This window comes from Dromaius novaehollandiae, chromosome 8 (assembly GCF_036370855.1).
Source record: "Dromaius novaehollandiae isolate bDroNov1 chromosome 8, bDroNov1.hap1, whole genome shotgun sequence".
NCBI lineage: Eukaryota > Metazoa > Chordata > Aves > Casuariiformes > Dromaiidae > Dromaius > Dromaius novaehollandiae.
In genome coordinates, this window is record NC_088105.1 from 13,403,958 (window position 1) to 13,427,733 (window position 23,776).

At 40.6% G+C, this 23,776-nt stretch overlaps 1 protein-coding gene across 2 annotated transcripts in view; it reads right to left on the minus strand.

Moving 5' to 3' along the window:
• The window catches only part of NOTCH2 (notch receptor 2), a 92,602-nt gene that overhangs the window by 29,804 nt on the left and 39,022 nt on the right, over positions 1-23,776 (minus strand). For both annotated transcript variants that reach the window (XM_064515714.1, XM_026123352.2), the window contains exons 6-16: positions 16,563-16,796; positions 15,572-15,727; positions 14,327-14,515; positions 13,049-13,162; positions 11,722-11,835; positions 8,016-8,249; positions 7,379-7,489; positions 5,551-5,743; positions 3,166-3,311; positions 1,816-1,935; positions 1,551-1,703 (exon numbers count right to left, since the gene is read on the minus strand). In XM_064515714.1, coding sequence (XP_064371784.1) covers positions 1,551-1,703; positions 1,816-1,935; positions 3,166-3,311; positions 5,551-5,743; positions 7,379-7,489; positions 8,016-8,249; positions 11,722-11,835; positions 13,049-13,162; positions 14,327-14,515; positions 15,572-15,727; positions 16,563-16,796 — 1,764 coding nt within the window. The remainder of the gene's footprint in view (positions 1-1,550; positions 1,704-1,815; positions 1,936-3,165; positions 3,312-5,550; positions 5,744-7,378; positions 7,490-8,015; positions 8,250-11,721; positions 11,836-13,048; positions 13,163-14,326; positions 14,516-15,571; positions 15,728-16,562; positions 16,797-23,776) is intronic.

Below are 23,776 nucleotides of genomic sequence, written 5' to 3' on the forward strand. Positions count from 1 at the left end.
CTACATTGTGCCTATGGCAGTCAGCCATTTATGACTGAAGCCAGAAACTGTGCATTAATTTTCTGTGCTGCACATTTACTGACAGAAAAAGCAGACTACAGTATCAACTCTTCAGTAAGTTCATGTTGTTGGAGGGTTTGCTTCATAGATTAAAGACACTTGGCCCACGCCATGAAATGTTTCTGTTATGCTAAATGAAATCAGCTGCAGCAGTAATTTGAAATTCTTCTTCACCCTCATGGGTGTGCTATGTAACAGATGATACTGGATGAATCTCACGATTCTCACATTTAGGAATGGAGAGAGATTTTCTAGTTGTTAAAAAGAGGATGATAAACACTTTAAAAATGCAGACACCCATATAAAACCTAACAGGACTAGCAATAATTTTGTTAACTTCAGCAAACAAAGCTTTGGATAGATGAACCAAATTAAAGTGACACTTTTTGTATTGTACTTGTTTGCTCAGAAAGAGGGAATCAAAAGCCAGACGCCTTAAACTTTTTTCAACAGTGCTGTTTTGGGGATCCCCCATGATAGCTTTTACTAATGTACTTGTTCAGATCTTTCTATATAGCAGTCACAAATTTAATTCTTTTCAGTGTAAAATACAGCTCTCTAAATTCATACCTAAAGTCTTAAAGACTTTGGTTTGCTTCCGAGCTAGTCCAATAGCAACTATTCCTTTTCTTTCTTTTTTCCTTTTTTTCCCCTTAAAGAACCAGCCAATTACAAAAATCTGACATTGCAAGCAACTCCAAGGTTTCATAGAGCACTCTTCAAATAGCAACAGATGAACTTTAAACATGACAGTTTTCAGTAGACACTGATTTTATCTGATGATGATACAGAATATGCCCAGCAAGAGAAAGAACTTACTATGTATTTTGTTTCCTGTGTACGCGGCACAGTCAAGCACATGATATAAAATGTAAAAACTGAACATTTACTTTCTCAGAATTTAGACATTTTCAAGACACATCTGTATCTGGGCTATCCTCATGCAACCGATACTTATTCTGGACTAAGAGTGCCTTCCTGCTGCTTAATTTGTTTTCAAATACGGATTAACCAGAACAGCAACCAGACACTCTTCTTCCAGAATATTAATTTCAGACAGAGACATTTCAGGAAGGGCTGCTACACTTTATATTCCCACCACACCTCAACCAAGCTTAACTTTGAAATACTGGCAATCCCTGCAATGTTACTTTAACTTTGTATATTAAAATTTCAGGCAAATTTTTTTAATTCTTCATTTACCAGCATTCCTTATTAAAGTATGTAAACTATAAGGACCATTTCAATTTAAGAATCTGAGAATAACTCCTACTATCAGCTAGAATACTTAAGTCCAATTAGAGGAGTTAAACATGACAGGCTGTCTGTCTTAAATGTGCAAGTCTTAAAAAGCTTTTTTTTAAATTTTTTTTTGGTAAGGCATTATAAAGAAACTGTTTCAAGTATCTGTCAAATAGTAGTTACCACTGGTACAGCAAAGTTATTTCTAGGGAAAAGGGGAAAACACAGAACAACCCACTGATACTCACTTGAAAGGCAGTCGTCAATGTTACTGTCACAGTCTCCTCCAGTGAAGCCTGGACGACATTCACACAGGTAACTGCCTTGAATATTATGGCACAGAGCATGATTTTTGCAGGGCTTTGAGAGACACTCATCAATGTCCACTGTACATCTCTCCCCTGAAACACGGAGAGTCCAGAAGTAAGACCCCCCCATTATGTCAATGGTCAAAAGGCTCTGTACCAGCATGGCTCGGAGTTGAAACTAAAATATGTCACCCGTCCACATTACCTTCCCAGCCAGGGGCACAGAGGCAGGTATAGCCTTCAGGGTCAGGAGATTCTTGGCAAATTCCTGAGTTCTCACATGGATCGGGGGAACAAGGAGCCACCACCACCTGGCAGTTCACACCTGGAGAGCAGAAGGGGAAAAACAAAGAGTGCATACTGCTAGCTAAGAGCCTGGTGCTTCTTGGAAGAATGAATACAGCAACTGTAACTTGCACGATTATCCTACAAAGCAGTGGATGGCATTTCCATTTTTGGAAAATCTCAGCAGGAGAAAGAAGAGATCAGAACGCTCCTCATGGGCTCACTGGGTACAAACAGGAGGCAGCCATGTTAGGTCCAAGTAACACAAGTTTTTTGGAGGGGCGTGACAGAGAGCTAAACTCACTGCAGTGAGCTGTCGAGAGGGACAGAGAAGCAGGAGGCTCTAAAATTTCAGCCCGAGAGAGAAAGGCTAAAAGCTTGCTTGCAGAGGAGACATACAGTGAGTAAGAAAGGCACAAATATGCAGCTAGTACTGCTTAAACAAAGCTTTAGTCTTTGACATCTTTGCCCACTATTCTTCTGACCACATCTTTCTTTTTATTTGCTCCTCTTCTAGTTTTATATTGTCCTTATAACCTGATTCTAACATTACGTTCTTTCACTTTTTCCTTTGACTAGTTTTTGTAAAGTAAATGCTGGAAGAACTCGTGGTTAATGATTTATTTGTCCACTGTGCAAAAACATCACCAGCATTTCTATAAAGTGCCACAACCAAGCATAGCTTTTTCACCCAAAGATTAGCCTATCAAATTGCAATGCACTGTACATCAAACAAACTGTTGCCTGAAAAACATTTCTTGCAGAGTAAGACAAACTCATTGTCTCACTAAATGCCTAGTTGCTTTCATGCAGCAAGTTACAATACTTTAAAATATCTTACCTGAACTCTGTTATCTGAAAAAAGGAAAATGTTATCTTTCTGGAGTAGCCTTATTCCCCATTAAGAGGTTTTCATACTTCAGAAGATTAATCTGAACTAAACTGTATTAAACTGGCTGTAAATTAATGTCTCTTCAATTCTCAATGCATTTACATAGCTCAGTTAAACTTTCTTACCAAGTAAACTAAACTGAACTGCAACCAGGACATTTCTTAGTAAGAAAATCCAAACAAGAATTAAAAATGGTTTTACTAAGCATTCTACTACCACACTGTGTCTGTAGGAAACCAACTGTAGTTTAACTTCATGTAACCATGGCATTTCCCTTTTCCCTATTTCCATGAAGTTTAATGAAAAGATTAAAATGACAATGAGGGTGTAATGAAGCCGAAAGATAAAGAGAACAGAAGCTTCTGTCTGTATTTTCACCTTTGAATCCTTTCCTACAGGTGCACCTATATCCATTCAAGAGATCCTCACAAGTTCCTCCGTTCTGGCACGGGTTTGATTTACATTCATTCCCTTCTGTTGAACAGTAATCTCCTATCCAGCCTGGGTCACAGACACACTTGTACCTTTAAAAGCAAAAACAGCAGCAATTTCAGAGCATTCTGAAATAACTCTTCCACCGCCCACTTTCTCCTGCAGATGGTCTTTGAGAGAAAACCAGACTTGTCTTTAGAATAGTCCTAAGTTACATTTATATTGCTCACCCTAGCTGCGTATTTTCCAAAATACTGGAAATAAACCTACCATTAAAGCCACATCCCATTTCGTTATAATTTTCACAAAGTACTCTGTTAATCCGAAACATGTTTTTTTTTGAAAAGACCATCTCAACACATATATAGACAGGCAGAAAAAACAAAAAAGATTTAAAAAGGGGGGGGGAAGGAGGGACAATAGGTTCCAAAGACAAATAGACTGATTTAATATAAACTAGTGGCTACAAATGAAAACAGCTGGCTGGGAGCAGCAGCAACTGACTCCATCATGCTTCAGAAGCTGAAGCAGGACAGCACTCCACCCACATGACATAAAACCAAGGACTCAGTGAATCACCCTGGGCTCAGGCCACACAACGTGCACACTGATCTCCCTCCCCATCGTGCAAACAAGTCTTATTTTTATCTGGCACCCAGCACAAGGTGCAAATGGGCATAAATCTGAATGCAGGCGACAGAAGACAGATGAGATGAACCAAAGGCTTTCCAAGCTCATGTGGAGGCTAAATTAGAAATAAAGACAGTCTTCCTGATTGCTCCAGAGAAAGTGCTGAATCCTGCTCCAGAGAACAACCTGCAGTGGTAAATCACTTCCTTGCCCAAGCGCTGACAACCCTTCCCAGGACACAGCTCAGGTCTGGGAGCCACCACCATCCACAGTGGAGCCCCCCATACAGTTTTACAAATAAAAGCCTTCCCTCCCTACACCTGCCAACTCCACAGACCCTAGGTTCCCAGAGCCCAGGTCATTCATTTACCACAGACTCATCATTAGCAAAAAGGAGTCTCAGTTCAAGGCTCCTGACCTCAGCATTTGGGTTTCCTGGATGGGAAGATTCACAAGCGACTACTGCCATCAAAATGGCCAGAAAGAACTTTCCTTTCTTCTTTCAGGCACGCAACAGAGTGACTAAAACTGATGGAATCAGCCTTGGATAAACTGTACTAGACAAGCACTGCTCAGCAATAAATCTGATCTTGAGAAAGTCGCTAGAGGAAACAGTCAGAGGCCAACTGCATGTCATCAATCCACTGACTCAAACAAAATGTCTTGCTTAAAAAGGAATGCTTTCCCCAGAAATGTAATGACTGATCTTGTTTTAGACAAAATGTTAAATAAATTTACAGAAGGAACAGGAGGAAGATGGAGAGCATGAGCTATTAATTTGTACCTTCCCCTTGACTTTCTCTACTGAGCTCCTTTTCTAACCTTTGAAGAGGTACCTTTACCTAATCCCCTCTAACGGGTTGTTAATCATAACTTTCCCCAGCCAGCCTTCTGACGCTGTTCTCCATCTCCCAGTGAACTGTCAAAAAAGTTATTTGCTTGTTCTTTAATACAGAGTATTTGGGTAGCAAAAAGGCAGTAACCACAAAAACAAGACAGCCTCTATGCTCCACATTTTAAAATTTGATGGAGTAAGTTGCTGCTGCACACACACAAAAAGAAAGTGGAACCATTTCTTTATTTCACTTTTCTGCTTACTTGAACGACACAGAACCCTCCTTTAGGCAGTGCCACACCACCCGTGCTACATGCCCATGCAAAGACAGCAAAGAATACAAAGCAGAGACAGAAAAACCAACTTTGAAACAGCACAGACTGCAGCTGGTGACTAAAGGTCTACAGCTTATTGCGATCATGTCATGGGCAATGGACATGTTTGGATTCTAAGCTAACTGAGAAATTAGTGAAAAACCATAAGCCTCAAGTTACGATGAACTCTGGGCAAAACAAAAAAAATTTACAAGGCAGCAGACAAATGTGAGTTTGTCATAGATGGACACCCTAAAAAGTCATGCTGCTAGGAAGATTTTACCATTTGCAAACGGCGCATTTAGCACTGCACCAGCAACGCACAGAAGAAACCCCATTAAAAAATCAGTTTTCAAACATGTTTAACAGTGCCCTCCTCATTTGATCAGGTGGCTGTTTTTAAAACTACACATATGGTTTGGACTTGCTTTTGAACCCACACTCAAAAGACTTTAGGCTGGGGGCATAACTGTAGCCTCGTGAATATTCATATTCTTGTACTACTTCTAAAATAAGGACTTCAAGGCATTAAATGTGACAGTAAGAACTTACCCACTAATAACATGTGTGCAGTTGCCATGTACACAGGGATTACTAAGACAGCCATCTGCCTGTGACTGACAGTGAGGATGATGGTAACCTTCAGGACACACACACCGAAAGCCATTGATCTCATTTATACATGTTCCACCATTATGACAGGGGCTGGATGTGCATTCATCAATATCCACACTACATCGTGGGCCTATAAAAATATTCTTTATTAAACAGTATTTCTTATAAAAACATTTACTTTGCATATTTGCAAGAACAAATGTTGAGAGACAGTTCAGTAAAGCCAATGTGGAGGGACAGATCTTGCGTGCTAGAGTGACTTTAACTTCAGCTGAAATCAACAGAAGCATTTTTGAAAGACAGTACTTTTCTGTGCCTGGAAAATAGCATTTATACTTAACAAGTATTTATAGACCATTCAAGAATCTCAACAGAATTCCATTAATAATAACTAGTTAATAATAGGAAGACAAAAATTACTCAATTGTATCATGCTTGGAACAAACCTCTTGAGCTCCACTTGTCAAAGCCCTGCTACTCTGCATTGAAGTAGCTACCCTTTGAACAACCAATACCGCTATACTCTCTGCAGTAAATATAGTTCTTGTGGTTTATCGCGTAAAAGGAAATGTAAATAACACCGTTTCCTGTTTTGCCCAGCCTCTGTTTACTGTGTATGCCTGGACTGCAAGACCTTAAAGTTTTGACCATAAGATCTTGTGAAGCAGTACTCATTCTGCCTGTAGTTTTCCAGCAGTAAGCTGAAAAGCATTCTGAGCCTAAGGAAAGAACAAAGTAACGAGATCCCAAGCATGGCCACTCTTCGATGACTGAAAAACGCCAATTCATCAAATAACTGAAGTATTTTAAGAGCATAACAGTAAAGAGTCCACTAGAAGAACAAATATTGAAGGCAGACAAAAAGGAAGACTGTTCTGTGGGCTGGACAGTACCACCATGCTAGGGCCCATGGAAGGAACTCCAGAAGTTTAGAGACGTGCACGACACATGAACATCTCAGTGCTGTTTCTAATGCATTTCAGACCAATTCTAATTAGAATCATTCAGTAATAAACAGTAACAAACGCGATGAGAAAACTGTTATAAACAGTATCGATTGCCTTGAGACAATTTTTTTATGAGCATATTATCCAAGATAGCTCAAAACATATTACGTCTATCATAAATAACGCTGAGATGTGCTTTAGTCATCAGAACTAGTCCTGGGGAAGATCTACAGATCTGAGCACCAATCTGAAGGGGCATAAAAGCTTCTTTTTTCAGTCTTGTTTGTACAGTATTACATAAGTCCTTATTATTTAAAGGGGAAACAAAAGACATGACATTATGAAATAGAATTAGTGAAGAGAACAGGTTATTCAATGGGAAACTTCAGAGTGGAAAGAAATCACTAATGTGTTCACTAGAACACTGAATTAATGTTTTTCACTCCCAGAAACACTATTCATGGTCAAAGCCCAAGATACTCTTCAAACACACACCTGTCTATACTGTTCAATATTCCCTGTCCCTGGAAAGAAGCTGTAAACAATAAACCAAAGTCGCATGGGTTTGTTTGTTATAAAACGGAGAACCATGGATTGGACTTATTTACCTAAGAACAGCATTTCACAGCACAGATTAGGACATTTCTCTGCATGGTAGAGCTTGGTTTTAATGTAAGATGCCAAGTTTCAAAGATTAGAAGGATTTACTGAGATACTAACCGAATCCCTTGTAGTCAGTATGCAAAGAGCAGCTTCCTTAGCTACGAGACAGGATAACTATCTTCAGAACAACTCAAAGCTATCAGGTAGGACTTTACCTGTAAATCCAGGTTTGCAAGCACAGTTGTAGCGATTAATGCCATCGATACAGTCCCCGTGAATGCAGGGGTTACTCGCACAGTCATCAAAGTTATTTTCACAGTTCACTCCTGAAAAAAAGTTAGAAGAGGCCAAATGTTACAAGATGGACAACAAAATTATTTCCTGGGGAAAGAGCCAAATTAAGAATCCTGCCTACTTTGAAGTTACACGTGGACTGGTGCAATTTATACAGGTGATGATGCAGAAGCAGTGTGACACAGAGGAACGTCACCTGAATCAATGGATGCTGACTATGACACTGAACTTGTCAATAAGTCATTAAGGAAAGGAATAAAGCATCTTGAACATCAGACCCATTTTTTCCAGGAGATACACCTGCAGGCTTGAATTTTGGGGGTAAAGAGGAGGTAAATTCTTCCAAGACTGGCTGAAGTACCAGTGAGGGTTAGACAATCCACACAAACACAGGAAAATGCAGCAAGCAAAATTCACGTGAAGAAAATACAATCTCCTTAACCTCATACCATAGGCTTACCTCTCTATGCAAATTCAGCGCACATCAGAGCAGACATAAGAACTAACTATGCTTGAATTCTATTGGAATTCAACCCTTTCACCTTGTGCATTATGTACCTGAAGTGCCCAGCAAGCAGTTGCACTGATAGCCATTCACCAAATCGATGCAGCGCCCTTGATGGAGGCAGGGGTTGCTGTGGCATTCATCTATCTGCTCGCTGCATATGGCACCCATGTAGCCAGGATTGCATATACATGCGTACGAATCAATTCCATCTTGACATTCACCATGGTGGCAAGGATCAGGATCACAGTTGTTGATATTCTCCTCACACAAAAGGCCAGTAAAACCTAAGGAAAAATGACCAACAGGAGTAATTAAGTAATTAAGGTAAATTGGTATGATGCTGTAGTGAATATAATGCAGACATAGAAAGCATCATATTAAAAATCAGTGAAGTGGCATACAGAGCATAAAGGGTATCTGGGCATCTCAGCTGTTGTCCATTTCCCAGCCCTGGAAAACAACAGACTCCTCTACAGCTCACAGCATTTTACAGAACATCTTGCATGGAGAATCCTGGCATCAGAAGTAGTTACCCTCACTATATTCAAAACACAGTAGCAATGAGAGGAAACACGTAAATCACCATCAGAAATATTTACTTGCATCAATGTCAACTATCTGAAAGCACTCTCTTGTCATTATTTCCTCTATACAATAATCCGAAGGATTTGACTTTTTCCTTACAGGAAATCATTGCAAAGATGCTGCAGAAACTCTCCCAAGGGAGCTCCCTGGGCTCACATCACAGCTTCTGCAGCTCTCCTTACTAAAAAGAAAAAAAACGTCTCTTGCCCCTCTCACTGGAAAACCTTTCAATAACTCCAGTCACGCACCAACTGCAGATTTATGAAAGACTGAAAGCAACCTCTTCACTTATGAGCAAATGAAACAAGCAGAAACTTGGCCTGTTTCATTCTGCTTCAGCTGGGAAACATCCTGAGCAACAGAGGAGGAGGACAGAATCTATTCAATGGAAGGGCTCTAAAAAGAAAAAAAACTTCTGGAATGATTAAAACAGCAGACAACTCCCCCAAGAGCCCTGTTTTCCACAATAGAGCAGAGCTCTATGAAACAGGGACAATTTAAGAAAGGTTTGAGAGATGAGGTTTTGGAGCTCATTCTGCCTTCCAGCAGCTGGAAAAAAGGAAGGTAGAACTTAGTATTTCAAGCATTAGCAGGAGACTGATACAAACCAGGCTGCAGGGAATTTCAACAGCTGAAGAGTGATTCTCACCTGAGTATTATAACTGGTAACAGGCTCCCCATTTTTCATACAGGTTTGTGGCTAGTTCTCTGTTCAAACATACCAGGTGACGGCTAACTTTTCCAAGCTCTGCGAACGTATGCATGGATGAATGGGTGTGGAAATAGGTGAGGAGAGGGAAGGGAAGCTAGTTAGAGAAATAGATATAAAAAGATGTTAGAGAAGGGAGAAAAACAAACCGAGAAGAGGACAAACAGTGGCAAAAAACAGAGGTCGGAGGGAAAGAAAAGAAGAAAGACCTAAGACAACTGAAGAAAAGGAAAGCCATGATCTACCACTGGGAAGGAGAAGTGGAATAATGCCAGAAGGGAAAGAAAAGACAAAAAGCAAGCAGTAAATAGAGCTATCTGTACAGCATTTGGCCAAACATTCTGCAGTTTTCAATCAGTTCTGCAGCTGGTGATTATCATTCAGGGAACACGTAAGTCACTCATTTATGAGACAGAATAAGAACATATTCAAACATTATTTTCCCATAACTGAGCTGCCCCATGCTGAATTCTATTTTTCAGTCTTATAGAAAGCTAACTGCCATATTAAATACAACACCTAGCACTTATTTGTTCAAAAAATGATTTCCTTGCCTCCTATTGTAGTTCATCTGAACCACTTTAGTCCTAAAATCACATACACTTTTTTTTTTTTTTTTTTTTTTTAAAGATTTCTTAACTGCACATATCTTAGTGAGACATGAATTCACTCTTAGACTAGGCAAGAAAAGACTCTTGGAGAATGTAGAACAAACAAATCCCTGAGAGTGCACGGAAAGAAGTCCCAGTACAGACTCCCTCTTCAGTTTTCAGCCAGCGTACCTAACCAGGGATGTCACTAAGAGCTGCAGCACCAGCACCCCATACATTTGGTTGCTTTCAGCCCATTCCTTGAAAATTCTCCATATGCCATGTGCCTTCATGGAGAAGGAATTCCCTCCTCCTTTCATGGGAAGCCCAAAATTTCTGTACCTAGATGGTTTCCAAATAGCTCTGTGCCCTAATTCAGAGCATGTTTTTCAAGGTGCAGCTCTCCAGATTATCAGGAATAGGATACAGTGCTGTCTTTTCCTGCCAGTCCCTTTAGCAGAACACTTTCTTCTGCATCTTTAGAGCAAAAATGATCACCCACTACACAACCCAGAACACTCCTAGGCCCAGAAAGCTCTGGAAAGAGTTAATAAAGCAGCTCTGCACTCTCAGTGAATGAAAGCAAGCAGACCACACACCAGCTTGAGAAAGACTTTCTAAGATAGCTTCCAAGTTCAGAGCAGACTTAAGCTTTTCTTCTTTCTGCAAGTGTCAGCTTATTCTGTCACACACAGTAATCAAAAGGAGAATCTTAACAAGAATAACTACTCCTCTCTTGATTAGAACTATTTCATTCCCCTATTTGCAACACATTCATTGTTTTTTCAGGCACATTATTGGGGATGAGGGGTGTAAGAAGAGGAGGAATTTTTAGGCTAACCTCTGTTAGATTCTGTACAGTGCAGAATAAGTTACTGAAGCCAAACTAATTGGCTTTAACAATTTGATTTTGGAATGATTCAAAATGAGAAAAAATGCTCATGAACCTAATCAACCTAACAGTACATTTCTGGGACAGAGGCAGCTCCATGAACGATTCAGCCTCTTCCCTAACAGAAGCGCTAAAGCCAGTGAATTCCACACCTGGCCAGGCTGAATCTGTGTCATGAGCCACCATTAACTGAAAGCAACCAAAAGTCATCCATCCTTACTGAGATTTAAAGAAGTGTAATAGCTCTCAACTGCCCACACTCTCTTATCTGACCAGATATAAAAGCTACAGTTGAAATATATCTACATCGCTCTTAGAGGTTCTAAGACAAGCAAATCCTATAATTAAACCTGACACTTCCTAACATAATTCCTTCATTCCTTGGTTAACTGTAAGTACATTCAAAAAACCTGAGTTCCATCCATAGCTCTGTCAAAATGTCTGTATGACGCTCTACAAATCTTTTAAACTACATTCTGCCAGGTGACTATGTGCGATACTTCTTCCAGTGCACTCAATTTTTACTGCACTTAAATCTTCCACTTTTGATATAAAATACTCTGAAGCAACAGAAATAAGAATACACAATAGTATAGCGCTGTCCATCTCTTGTTCTCCAACTGAATAATATATACCGCCCCAGAAGAAAGAAGGGAAAACCACAGATAAAAGGCTTCACACTGCTGTTTTTCCATTCAGGGATTCCATAATCAATACAGAAGAAGCTATCACTTTCTGGGAAACAAGAGATGGGACTGAAGGAGGGAGGCCAGAACTCTCATCAGTTGTGAACTCACTGCTGCCACAAGTCAAAAGGTTTCTTTATTTAAGTGCTATTGTCTGCCGCAAAGGAGTAGACAAAGCTTTATGACAAACAAGAAGTTTTTCAGAGAAAGAGAGAACACTGACGCTTCTTTGACCACCCCTATATTTAGGTCGCATGCAATTGCCAGTCCAGGGGCTTGGAACACGAGACTAACCTGTGGCACACTGGCACTCATAGCCATTGGGATGGTCAATACATTTGGCTCCATTGAGACATGGCGTGCTGGAGCAGTCGTCTATATCAATCTGACACACGGCACCACTGAACCCTGAAAGGCAGAAAAAGATGAAAATCCAGAAGTAATTTGAAGTGGTAACCTAACAGCTGCACTGTCAGGAATTACTTATTAGCAAATTCTTAAAACCATCCAAATATAAGATCAGCAAATCTAGGCTGGATTGCATCATTAAGCACACACACCACAACTGTGGCAGATTGGTTCCTCATCGAAACCACCAGACAAAACAGTTTCTCTCTTCCAGGTCAAAGGAGCAGGAGCAGCCTGAAAACAGGGCTGGCCAAGGCAAACAGAAACAAAGCAAACAGAGCACAAGTGGTGTCCACCACTGACCAGTATGCCTGCCTAAGAAACTCAGAGGCCATCAACAAAATAAAGGGAAAAATTTTCCAGCAATCAAAGCAAGCGACTGCCAATGAACAATAACGCATTCATTACGAAAGCCTCCAGACTAGAATTACTACAGCAGCGTGGGACATGTAGTACAATGCAGCTCTGTATCTTTCAATATGTATCTTGAAATAGTCAATAAACTATCAGTAGGTTATGTCACTTATGATGCAGATCCCTAGGCACTTCAAGCAAAAAATCAAAAGCTTCAGGAATGTTTCCTGAGGGAAAAGAACTAAAGGAAGAGTGGGATAAAAGCCAGATCATCATTACTCAGTAAGAAAGGATGCAGAGCATGCTTTTGCCAAGCATATTCTGATCTCAAAACTTTTTGCGAGCCACCAGGAACACAAGTGATGTTTACTCTATAGCTAACATTGATCCCTCAGCTCAGCATTTACCCCTCTTTCGTAAAGTGGAGACCTAATCCACCTCTCTCCTCCTCGTGCAAGTAACACAAGCTATACTGATGGAAAATGGTTTCTGCCTATATACCTCAAACACAGGAGAAAAAGTATGCAGAGGCTCTGGTTTTTAATACATATTTATAAATATTACTCTATATCTCACTATGATATCCGTAGTGACAGCAGTTCTTGCTGCTAACTATCCTTTAACAAGAGACATCCAACTGTATATTCCTCAACACTCACCCAGTTACACGCATAATCTTACTGCAACCAGATAGGTATTTATTCTTATTTACCAGTGATTGCAACTAACTTGTTCAAACAGATGTGGCACTAGGACCACAAACACTCGCAAGAAATGTACTTTCCACAACCTTTCACTGGTGTTCTACCGATTCTTGGTAAGCTGATGCAGGAAAAAACTTCCAGAAGTAAGTACTCACCAGGAGGACAGACACAGAGGAAGCGGTTGACTTTGTCAAGACACTCTCCATTGTTCACACAGGGGTTACTTAGACACTCATCAATATCTTCTTCACAGTGAATACCTTTAAATCCTGTAAAAAATAAACAAACAAAATAAAATAAAATAGGTGACTGAAGGCATTAGAATGTGCCCGAGACTCTGACTGCCTCTTTTATCAGTGCTGAAAACCTAAGCCTAGTATGACTGCAGTAGAGTTTGCAGAACCTCTGAGGTTAGAATGTGCATCAGAGGCTAAAAATGGACGTTGAAAGTGCATTTTTCAGTTGTTGAAATAAATATCCTGAATGTGCCCATTTCATCAATGGTAACAGATGAACAAGTTCGTACCAAATTAACATCTAATAGTTTCTTCCATATGATGACAGGCGGTTATGTTCTAGTGTTTTGGAAAAGATCATCAATAGATTTAGGTATGCACCAATGTAAAGCAATAGGTAAAGTAACAAACAGCAGACATTTCAAAAAAATCCTTAAGCTAAAATTAATGACAGAATAGAAAGACAATTTTAGGAGAATTTTAGGAAAAACTTGGGACATGAGTTCCACCTCTCTTCAGAGATTATATACTAACATAAACTTATTTTAGTTTTCATGGTATCAGCTGATCACCTGCAGGGGTCACAATTCTTTCATCATACTTTATATGATCGTGCAACTGGCAACCTGCACTTTTTTTTTTAAAAAACCACTTTTTAATCAGAAGGCAAAATAGCAGACTATACAGATCATTGGCATGTTGGACATGGTACATTTTATAAGCAAGACTTCCATCAGGTAACATTATTATGGTTAGTTCCCCAGGTAAATGGAAGATTGCATCATTTGGGTTATTTTAAGCAACAAAACCCAAAAACAATCACACTCTTTTATCCAGAACCATAAAACACATACCTCAGAACATGGTCATTCTTTTAAAGTTTGCACCTGCTTTGCTTACACTGATATAAATTTTCATTCACATGCTTTAATAGGTAGAGTAACAAACATTCATGGGCATTCCAGCTTAGAAGACAAACTTCATTCACTGACGTAAGAGATCGCTTTCTCCCCCCCCCGCCACAAACTGCCAAGCCTTTTTGGGTGGTGTTGCCACAGCCATCACTGTTTCATTTAGCCTCACCCCATCACAGCTTTGCTTTCCACCTTGGCAGAGCTGGCAACCTTTCCTGTGCTCCACCTTCTGATTTTTTCCACCTTTGCTGGAAGCCCCATCTTTGTCAGTAACTCGCCTCACCTGGCATGCAGAGACACGTGAATCCTCCAATTTTATCCAGGCAGGTGGCATCGTTCTGACACGGATTAGAGTGGCATTCGTTGATGTCCATTTCACACCGAGGTCCTGTATAACCCTTCAAACACTCACAGTGGAAAGAGCCTTCTGTGTTTACACATTTCCCAGCGTGTTCACACGGATTGCTGTTTGCTGCAAGAAAAAAAAATATCTGTGTCAAAATCTCTCCTCTGAGCAGGAAAGTCACAGCAACCTTTATTAGTCAAGATCTTTCTAACGCCATTCCTTTCTGGCAAGTAATACAGGGGAAAGGACCGTTCATCTATTGGGAAAAGGCTACCATCATTACCAATGGACCAATGGAGCAATTCTGGTCCATATTGCTAACAACAGTTCTCAAAGAGGAGAGCATCAACTAACACAGATTAGAGAATTAACTCTGCTTTGAAGGCCTCATCTCTAGGTTATCTTTTCCATTTACTTCACTCCTGATGCTAAGATGCTGAAAACCACCAAAACCACCTTTCAAAAAGGAACTGCACTCTTGTCCAAGGCAGACTGAAGAATGAAATTCACAGAAATGCTTTTTTTCCCCCCTGTTACTTCTATGAGTCCTGGTAAGGCATTACCTTCACAAAGCACATTCTACAAACAAACACACACACCCAAAACTATAAGGAAATGTGCAAGAGTCCAGCTAATCCCCAGCACAACACAATAGAAAGATCTATCAGAGATAGATCTCTAATCTCTCTAATCGGAGAACTAGAGCTTTAAAGGCCCAGATGGTCACCAGTCTGTAAAGGCAGTCAAAAGACCCAGTCACATTCTGGCTGTTTCATATCCTTTGTATATTCCTATCAAGAGAGGAGCTGCAACAGCTCCTACATGAACTGAGGACTGCAGTGTACAACAGAAGTAACCGAGTGCCAGTTCAATTATTGCAGCTGTTTGTGTGCACCCCTAGGATAGGGCTAAAGCTCTATCATACGACGAAGAATGGTTAAGTTTATCTCACTGCTTTTCATATTTCACAGGCTGACAGTTCACATACAGACAGCTCCTCTGACTCAGCCCTTTGCCGCAAATCTCAATGCAAGATTCAAACTTCAACTAAGGACACTGAAACGGAAGGCAGAGAACAGGGAAGGAGTGTCACTCATGTTGAGAAGCTACGACAGAATTTGTATTCCTACGCCTCCATTAGTTTGTAAAGCAAACAATCCCAAACGGCAAATGGAAACTCACCCATTGCACATTCGTCCACATCCTCAGTGCAGTCTGCTCCCTTATGGCCTTGAGGACAAGTGCAGATATAATGACCGTTCACAGGATTAGTATCACACAGAGCACCCTTCTGACATGGATTGCTAACGCATGCATCATCCAAGTGGCACAGAAGACCTAGAGAAGCATACAAGAGTTCATTCAAAAAAGTGAGATACAGCAGGCGGACTGCATGTTACAAAATCGAATTCTCCATCCTAGTATTTCAAATAGAGATGCCCATAGCTAGAAGTGTGGGTGGCTTCTTGTAGACTTCAACTCACAGACTGCCAAAGGAATTTCACCATGCACTTACAAAACATTATTAAATACAGAATCTATGACTTCAGAGGTGTCTCTAGCACCTCTGGAACTCTACAATGGCTTACTGTTACCAAAACCTCCTTTTGGGAGCAGTTAACTAGTTCTTCTCTCCAACTAGCATGATGATTCCTCTGACAGCTGAAAATACAGGGATGCATGAAGCTCTCTTTCTTAGTTCAGGTATACCACTTATGTTTCTAGTAGTCGTTAGGAGACCTCAACCTTTTTACCTACCCTACAATAGGAACTTTTCCATTATGCCAGTAAAGGCATCCTCAATTGTGCAAAAATATCTGAGTTCACTTCCTACACTTCTGAGTACAGTTATTGTAAACGGCACACAACAGCTCATCTCCACCCATAACTTCTCAAAAATAGGCCCTGCTAAGCATTGGAAAAACATCTACTTTCTCAGCAATAAAAATTGTTAAAAGTTTTTCCACTAGCTCAATACAAACACTTTTTGTTCTTAGTTACAGAGGTGTAAGAAGTCTTTGCTCACAGACAGCATGCGTTTGCTTTTGTCTCTCCTGGTTTTATCACAAAACATTTAAAATAAGCACACCACTTTAAGCGATGCATCAACTTCAAAGTTATGATGTTTTATCTTTTCAGAAGTGACAGAGCTACACATATTTTCCATCCTTACCTGCCTTTCCTTCTGGACAAATGCACGAAAAAGAAGCCACTCGATCAATGCAAGTAGATCCATTAGCACAGGAGGCAGTGAAGCAATCATCGATGTTCTTGCTGCAGTCGTCCCCACTCCAGCCATTGACACAGACGCAGGCATACCCTCCGTTGTGGTTGGTGCAGGTACCTCCGTTCTGACAAGCATTGGGCTGGAGCTGACACTCATCAACATCTTCAGTGCAAAATTGGCCTGATACACAAAGAGGGAACAAGTTTATTAAAAGTCCAGACACTCTGACACAAGAAGATTCTTACAAAGATATCATAAGCAAGAGAAACACTGAAGTCCACTTCCTAATTCTAGGATATCCACAGTCAAGCACAAGCCTGAAAATTTCCACAAAATTTCCACCAATTTCAACATTGTTGTGAACTTGGACAAAAAAGAACCAGCATCCATACATGACCCTAAAGAGGAAGCTGAACTGCAAATAACTTTGAAAGTATACCGCGTAAGAGCCAGAAGAAGGCCTGCAGAGTGCAAAGATACATCTGGGATGATTTCAGATCCAGAATGAAGGAAGCCCTGCCTGCAGAGCAGCCAGAGAACACAGCCCCTCAAGAGAAATGTGGCCAAGGCAGTATCAACTGGCCAGCAGGCAAATAACTCGTCAACAGAACTTAATTTTTTCCTATACAGTTAGGTAATACATATTACTTGCTGAAATACTACTTGATGAGGCAGAATAGAATTCTTGAGGCTCTTCTACCTAAAATGGTCATTTTCTTATCCCCAGGTATTTCTGCAAACAATCACAAATAGCTTGCTTCAAAAAAACCCCAACCAACGAACCAAAAAAACCCACCCCCAAAATCATCTGAGAATAAATAACTGCTCTCTAGTAAGATTTTTTTTAATGACTGGTGATATTGAAGGGAGGGAACAGAACTACATTGCTTCCGTGAGGTTTAAGGGAAAGGGCCTCTAGACCACCAAGTATGACCGACTAAAGTTGCTTTCACGGCACAGTTAATTGCACAGGCACATCTGTAGGAAGCTTGGCAATTTGTGTTCCCAACATATTTATTCATCCAAACAGACATCTCTTCATGATTTGGCATCAAGATGTGGAAAACCTACCACTTGCATCAATAGTTTATTTCAGCAGTTATTCATCTTCCCTATTCAAACTGCATGGTTTACTATTTTAAGCTGAAATTGTTTAGCTTAAGCTTGTAGTCATTCATTCTTACTTTGAGTTTCTTCAACAAGCTAAAAATAATGGCTCAGCACCAGCTAGTTTCGTCCCAGCATGGTATATAAGCACACATGTGCAAACACTAAGTACTGCTCACAGTCCACAATCATCTTCTTGATAAACTGTCTCCTCCCTTCCCGTTACACTGAGAAACCTAACCCTGAAATCTCTCTTTAAAAAAAGCCAACCAACCAACCGAGCTTCCTTATAACTTACTGCTTTTCAACATCCTTCCTAAAATGTTGATGTGATGTACATAGCACCAAAGGAAGTCCCTTTATCTGAGAATAAAACTAGATTTGATTTGGCCCCCCCTTTATTATTATTATTTTTTTAAGTTGACACCACCCCCTCCTTTAGTAGCCCACAGCAGCTTTCCATTATTTTGGCCAAGACTGTTTTAAGTAACTATATTGCTATTACTAAGATCCTCCCATTCGTCATCTCCAGCTATTGTATCAGCTGCACACATATTTGTCTGGAATTTCCCTAGTATTCCAGGAATAAGAAATTCAAGAGTAGGCCACTGATCTTCCCTGCCAACTTCCTGGGGTACAGCGTATCCAGGTTTGCCAATTTAAAAATACTTACTAGATGTTGCTTAGTAGTTGCCTCATTTATGAATGGCCTGGAAATTATGATGCTAGTACACAAACGTAGACTTATTTTGACACACAGAACTAAAATATTTATTGCTGGTAAGAATGTAAAAACACAAGCCGCAACCATCTCCATCTGCTACAGCCAAGCCGTGATTCCTCTTCCTTTTGTTCCCAAAACACTTCAAGAATTCTTAGCCTTTGGTCCTGTCAGCCCTGGATTTTTCCCCTCAGTGGCAAAAGACAACAAAAAATAATCAAGTTACACAGCTGCACTTTGTTTTGTGCAAATGTTGTGTAATCTTCTTCCAGCAGTACTACTTCAAAACCAGGATTTTATCACTTGGAGGAAAAAAAAAAAAAAGAAAAAAAGGAAAAATAATAATAGTAATAATAATGGCAAAGTTTTCAGAATGAAACCCCATGCTGAGTTACTCAGTAAAACAGTTAGGGGCAAAATATAATACCAAAGGACTGTTATCTGCAAAACATAAGTCTCTTCATTATAAAAACCAAAACAATGCATGTGTCATAATGCAAGTCATTTGTTCATTAGCTTTCATTATTAGCAAATCCATTAGCTTATCAGTAACCAAACTGAAGCGAGTCAGTTATCTCAGACTGGTGCCTAACAGTCGTGCGTATCACAGCACTCATCAACACAACTGACTTCCTTTCAAAAAAATAATCAAGACGTTATTTGATTATAAAAGGTTTTTTCCTCTTATTCTTGGAGGGGGCCCAACGCAGATCAAAGCCCGCACGCTCTGACCAGCGCGCGCTCAGAGCAGAACTGTTTTGCAGAAACATTCTTGCAGCATCTGCATCCTCCTTTCGACTGCAGCCAATTTTCACTTGATACCGTGAAAGCGTGAGGAGCGCTCCGGCCGCTGTGCTTTTCCCAAAATCACTCGCCTCGCGGCTGGCTGAGCAACGCCTGAAATGCAGACTGCAGTTAGCAAAGGTGGGCAGACTACTCCCTCACGTAAACTTTGTGCAGCTGTTTTTAACTTTCCATCGCAGGCGTCACCAGCAATACTTCGGGACTGTTTTTACTTCCTATCACTCATATGCCACTTCTATAAAAGGCAGAGTGACATGTTTGCAATAACCCTATTTTTTAACTATACAGCTACTGCTTACTTCTCCCTCTCCACCATCAGAGAGGAAAATAAATTTTTAAAGGTATATCAGGGTCTCCACAAACGGGGAAAAAAGCAAAGGTTGAAGTTCTACGAGCAATTCAACGGCATTTCAAGAACATAACATGTTTGAGTGCCTTAAATTTGATTTTTTTTTTATGCAGCTTCTCAGATTTATAATGCTCCTTTTGTAGTTACTAGATCGCAATCACATTTGCATTTAATTACAAATATGACTCAAACAGCCCCATCTTAATGTAGTTTGTTTTAAAAGCAAAGAAAATTCAGTTCATGATATGAGAGGCAAAAACGAGCAAGTTACTATTGCATTTTACTATTGAATATTTTAATGAAGAAAACTTGCTCTTTATTGAGGTTATAATTGAAATCCAGACTCAAATAAGTTCTGGGCAAAAAATACAATGATCAAAAGCAGCATAAGGCCAGCAGAGGATATCAATCTAACTGCATTTTTAAGTACTCAGTCTCATGACAACTAGGCAAAATATGTAACAGTTTTTGAAAGACTTTGGAATTACATTTTAAAATACTACAAGTCCCAGACTAAAGTCCAAGGCACCACTGGCATGTCTTAAACAGAGCTGCTGAACTCAGGAGCATATCAAATGATCTCGAGTTCACGGAAAAAGCTGGGCCCTCACTGTTGAAATGAGTGGCTTGGAAACGTATTCTGTAGTCCAAAAGCTTAAAAAGGGAGAAAAAATAAAGTATATTTTTATAAACCTTGGGATTGTTTATGTAGTGTTTTTTAATCCTTAGGTGTTAACAAAATGGGATTAATGGTTATTTTGTAATTCCTCAACACAGTTTTTTCTTTCAGAAAGTAGCACGTATCTATAAATAGTTTCCAAGACTGCCCTGCCTCAAAGCAGCATTGCCACTTTATTCTCCTAGCGGGAATAAGAGATGGCCACAACGTCTCGCTCCCAAAGGGTCGCCTAGCCCCCAGAAAGGATTTCACCTCCTTGTACCAATGAGAGGGGGAGATGGGTATTTTGGGCAGGTGCTGTAAAGAGACTTGACACTTTTCTCTTCAGCAGCCTAGGTCTTCAATATGGTGCCTGGCCTGTGAGCTTCTTGAATGACTTCCTCCGCAGCAGAGACAAAAGGCCCTTTCACTGTATTGCGTAAAAAAGGGATTTAATTCTAGGCTTCTCTATGAATATTCTGCACAAGCTTTCCCTCTGCTTGTTTACTTAGATTTAAATCAAGTGAGACAAAAAGATCTCCGGAACAGTTTACTTAAGGGATACAGCCTGATTTAATTGTAACTGAATCCAGCACATTTATTTGTAGATCTGTACTCGATAAGCTTGTCTTCTGCTTGCTAAGAGTTTTAGGAAGAACCAAGTCTTTCATTCGCAGGGCTGAGATTCAACTTCCAAGTGCAAATTCCACTGTGAATTGTACAGTTTAATACTCTTCATAATCCTAGTGTTTCCGAAAGCCACAAACAACCATTTCATCCGAATGTTAATTCATTTAGCTGGCAGTTTCTGTAGGTACATCTTTACTTGTGTTCTTGCTACTTTCACAACATTTCTTTTAAAAATATAATTAAGTACAGCGTGAACTAGTGAAGGTACGTCCTTAAACAATGCTTCAGGTGCAAATACACTAATCATACAACATTTTAATGGAAATGTAGAAACACATACATAAAGCATGACAAGAAAGGAAGCACAAATTACTCCAAGAAGCTGATATAAACCTAAGCCGACCTTGATATTTGCAGAGCCTGGGAAATCAGTAAAATGCAGACTCAGGTCCTAAGTGACCTTGCACAGAGTAAACAGCTAGTCCGTGCGGCATTTCAAAATTGAAAACCAGAAGTAGAAAAAGGGAACAACCTTCAACTCTTAGTGTTTTTTGCCCACTATGAAACTAACTGACTTCCTGTACGTTTCCCCTCGGAGAAGCCGTAAGGAATACAACGCCTATCTGCTGCTCTGATTGCTGCCGCTGCCGGAGGCGGCAGGAACTCGGCAGGAGCCCACGGAGATCCCCGGTGGGCGGCACGGCACGGCACATCACACCACGCGGCGCCCCGAGGCCCCCCCGTTACTTCCACCACCCGGCTGGCATTGAGCAGAAACAGCACATCCCTCCTCCTAGAGCTCTTCGTGTTAAAAGCAAAAGAACAAAAAAAGCCTCACGCTAAAAAAAGCAAAACAAGCAAAACCAAAAATTAAGAACAAAAATACCCCACACCACTGATTTACAAAGGTAATGAAGACTGTGCATAAAGCGAGTGCCACCCTACTCTGAAAGAGCCCAGCATTAGCTTAGGGTAAGTAAGAAACCTGAACAGTCACACAGGGAAACAGCAACAGACGCCTCCAAAAAGCTGATCCTACTGAACCTACAGTCTTGGTATAAATCCCAGTTCCGAGACAGGAAACTGCACTGATCCTACAGCTGAATGCTGGAGCTTTAATTAGTCCTGCAGAGATCATCGTCTTTGGCAGGACAGACTTTCCATAAAGGGGAAACTTTTCTTGGTCTCTTAACAGCGCTCCAACGGGAAAGGCTGCTGACGTTCACCTGCACAGCTGGAGCACCAGAGGCCAAAGTCTCCATGAGAGCAGATCTCCCACGCAATTTAAGCACTAAAAACATTTACTAGGACGAAGGATGTAAATACCTTGTTGTGCCTGAAAAATCAGTTCCTTAAAATCTGAGCTGTGAGGAGATGCCAGCATCCATTTCTCTCAAAATCAAGAGCGCCACAGCACTGGACTTGGACTGAACTGGAAGTCAGAATATCTTAGAAGTTCGGTGGTACTGGAAGGGAGCTGGATAACGCAACACGGACCCAACATGGATCCTCACGGTCCTAAGAGACCAAGTGGCAGAGGAGCGGCAGGCTGCGCGACCGCCTTCACGGCACCATCCTCCCAGCACCTCACAAGCAGCCGGGCATCTCTCACTCCCGCGTTCCCACATGCAAACCAAGTCTCGCTGGCCCTCTTTCGAAACAGCAGTCTGGGAAATTATAATCCAGTAGATCTAGACAGAAACTCTCTGAAAGAGCGATTTAACTTGGAACAAAGTATTCCAGAGATCATTATAAGGTTTTGAAATCAGTGTAGCTGAAGAAAGGCTGCATCTCGTTAGAGCTGTTCATGCTTTTTTTCCCAAGTTTCAAAGACTTCACTACAAGGTGAAAGGCACCTTATCGAGCCTCAAGAACTGCCTAAGAGATAAGAAACGGTATTTGTATAAATGGCCAATTTCAGTTATGGCAGAAGGTTAACAGTGCCGCACCTCAACGGATCATACCAATTCCCCTCTAACCACCCTTGTACATGTCCAGGATCCGGGCTGGCAGACTGCATCTGTCCAAGGAAAGACGTTTCTCTGTCCCGTCCTTTCTTCTAACCCACGGGAAAGGTCTGTGTTGCCCAAGTAACCCCAAGCATCCCAGTCAGTCGGGTCAAAGATCAGCTGCCTCAAGCTGCTGTGCAAGTCTCCTCAGTAAATGGAAAAGCACAGGAAAAAGAAAAAAGAAACATGGAACCAACAGGCCTTCTAATAAAATGTTTATGAAAAATATTTTAATTTCCATGTTTTTGAACTATGAATTTGTTAAAAAAAACCACACACAAACATTCATTTATCTTTAACCAATGGAATGATTCCTACTCCTTGAAAAAACTAAGTTGCAATTAAAGAATACATGCAAGCACTGGAGCATTTAATTAATGGTCTGGAAGGAGAGGAAGGGTAGGCAGTGCTATCTTTAACACAGTAATGTTTATGTTAACCAAGAGGAAGCCAGGGAATTTCAAGCAGACTCAACTAAGTGAGGTTACTGGGCAGCGCAACAGCAGACGAGGTTTGATGTGATAAATGCCAAGTAATCACAAGGGTAAACAGACTTCTTGTACAAATTTTAGGTTAGACACTCCTCAAAGAACAACTTTAGCTGGCCTGGAACAATTCAATGGGGATCTCTGCTCAACTCACAGTTTTAATCCCCAAAACAAACATCGCTGACAAGACATTTGACTGCAAGGAGGAGTAAGTAACGCAAACTTTGTTGTATAATAGCAGTGGCATAGCCTCAATGTGGAATACACCTCGCAGCACTCAAGTCACCGCCTTAATAAAAAACAATGAAATGGGGGTACAGGAAGAATTCAGAGTCCAACAGACCGATGAAGAGGAGAATTCATAAGAGACTAATAAAGCAAACACTACCCACAA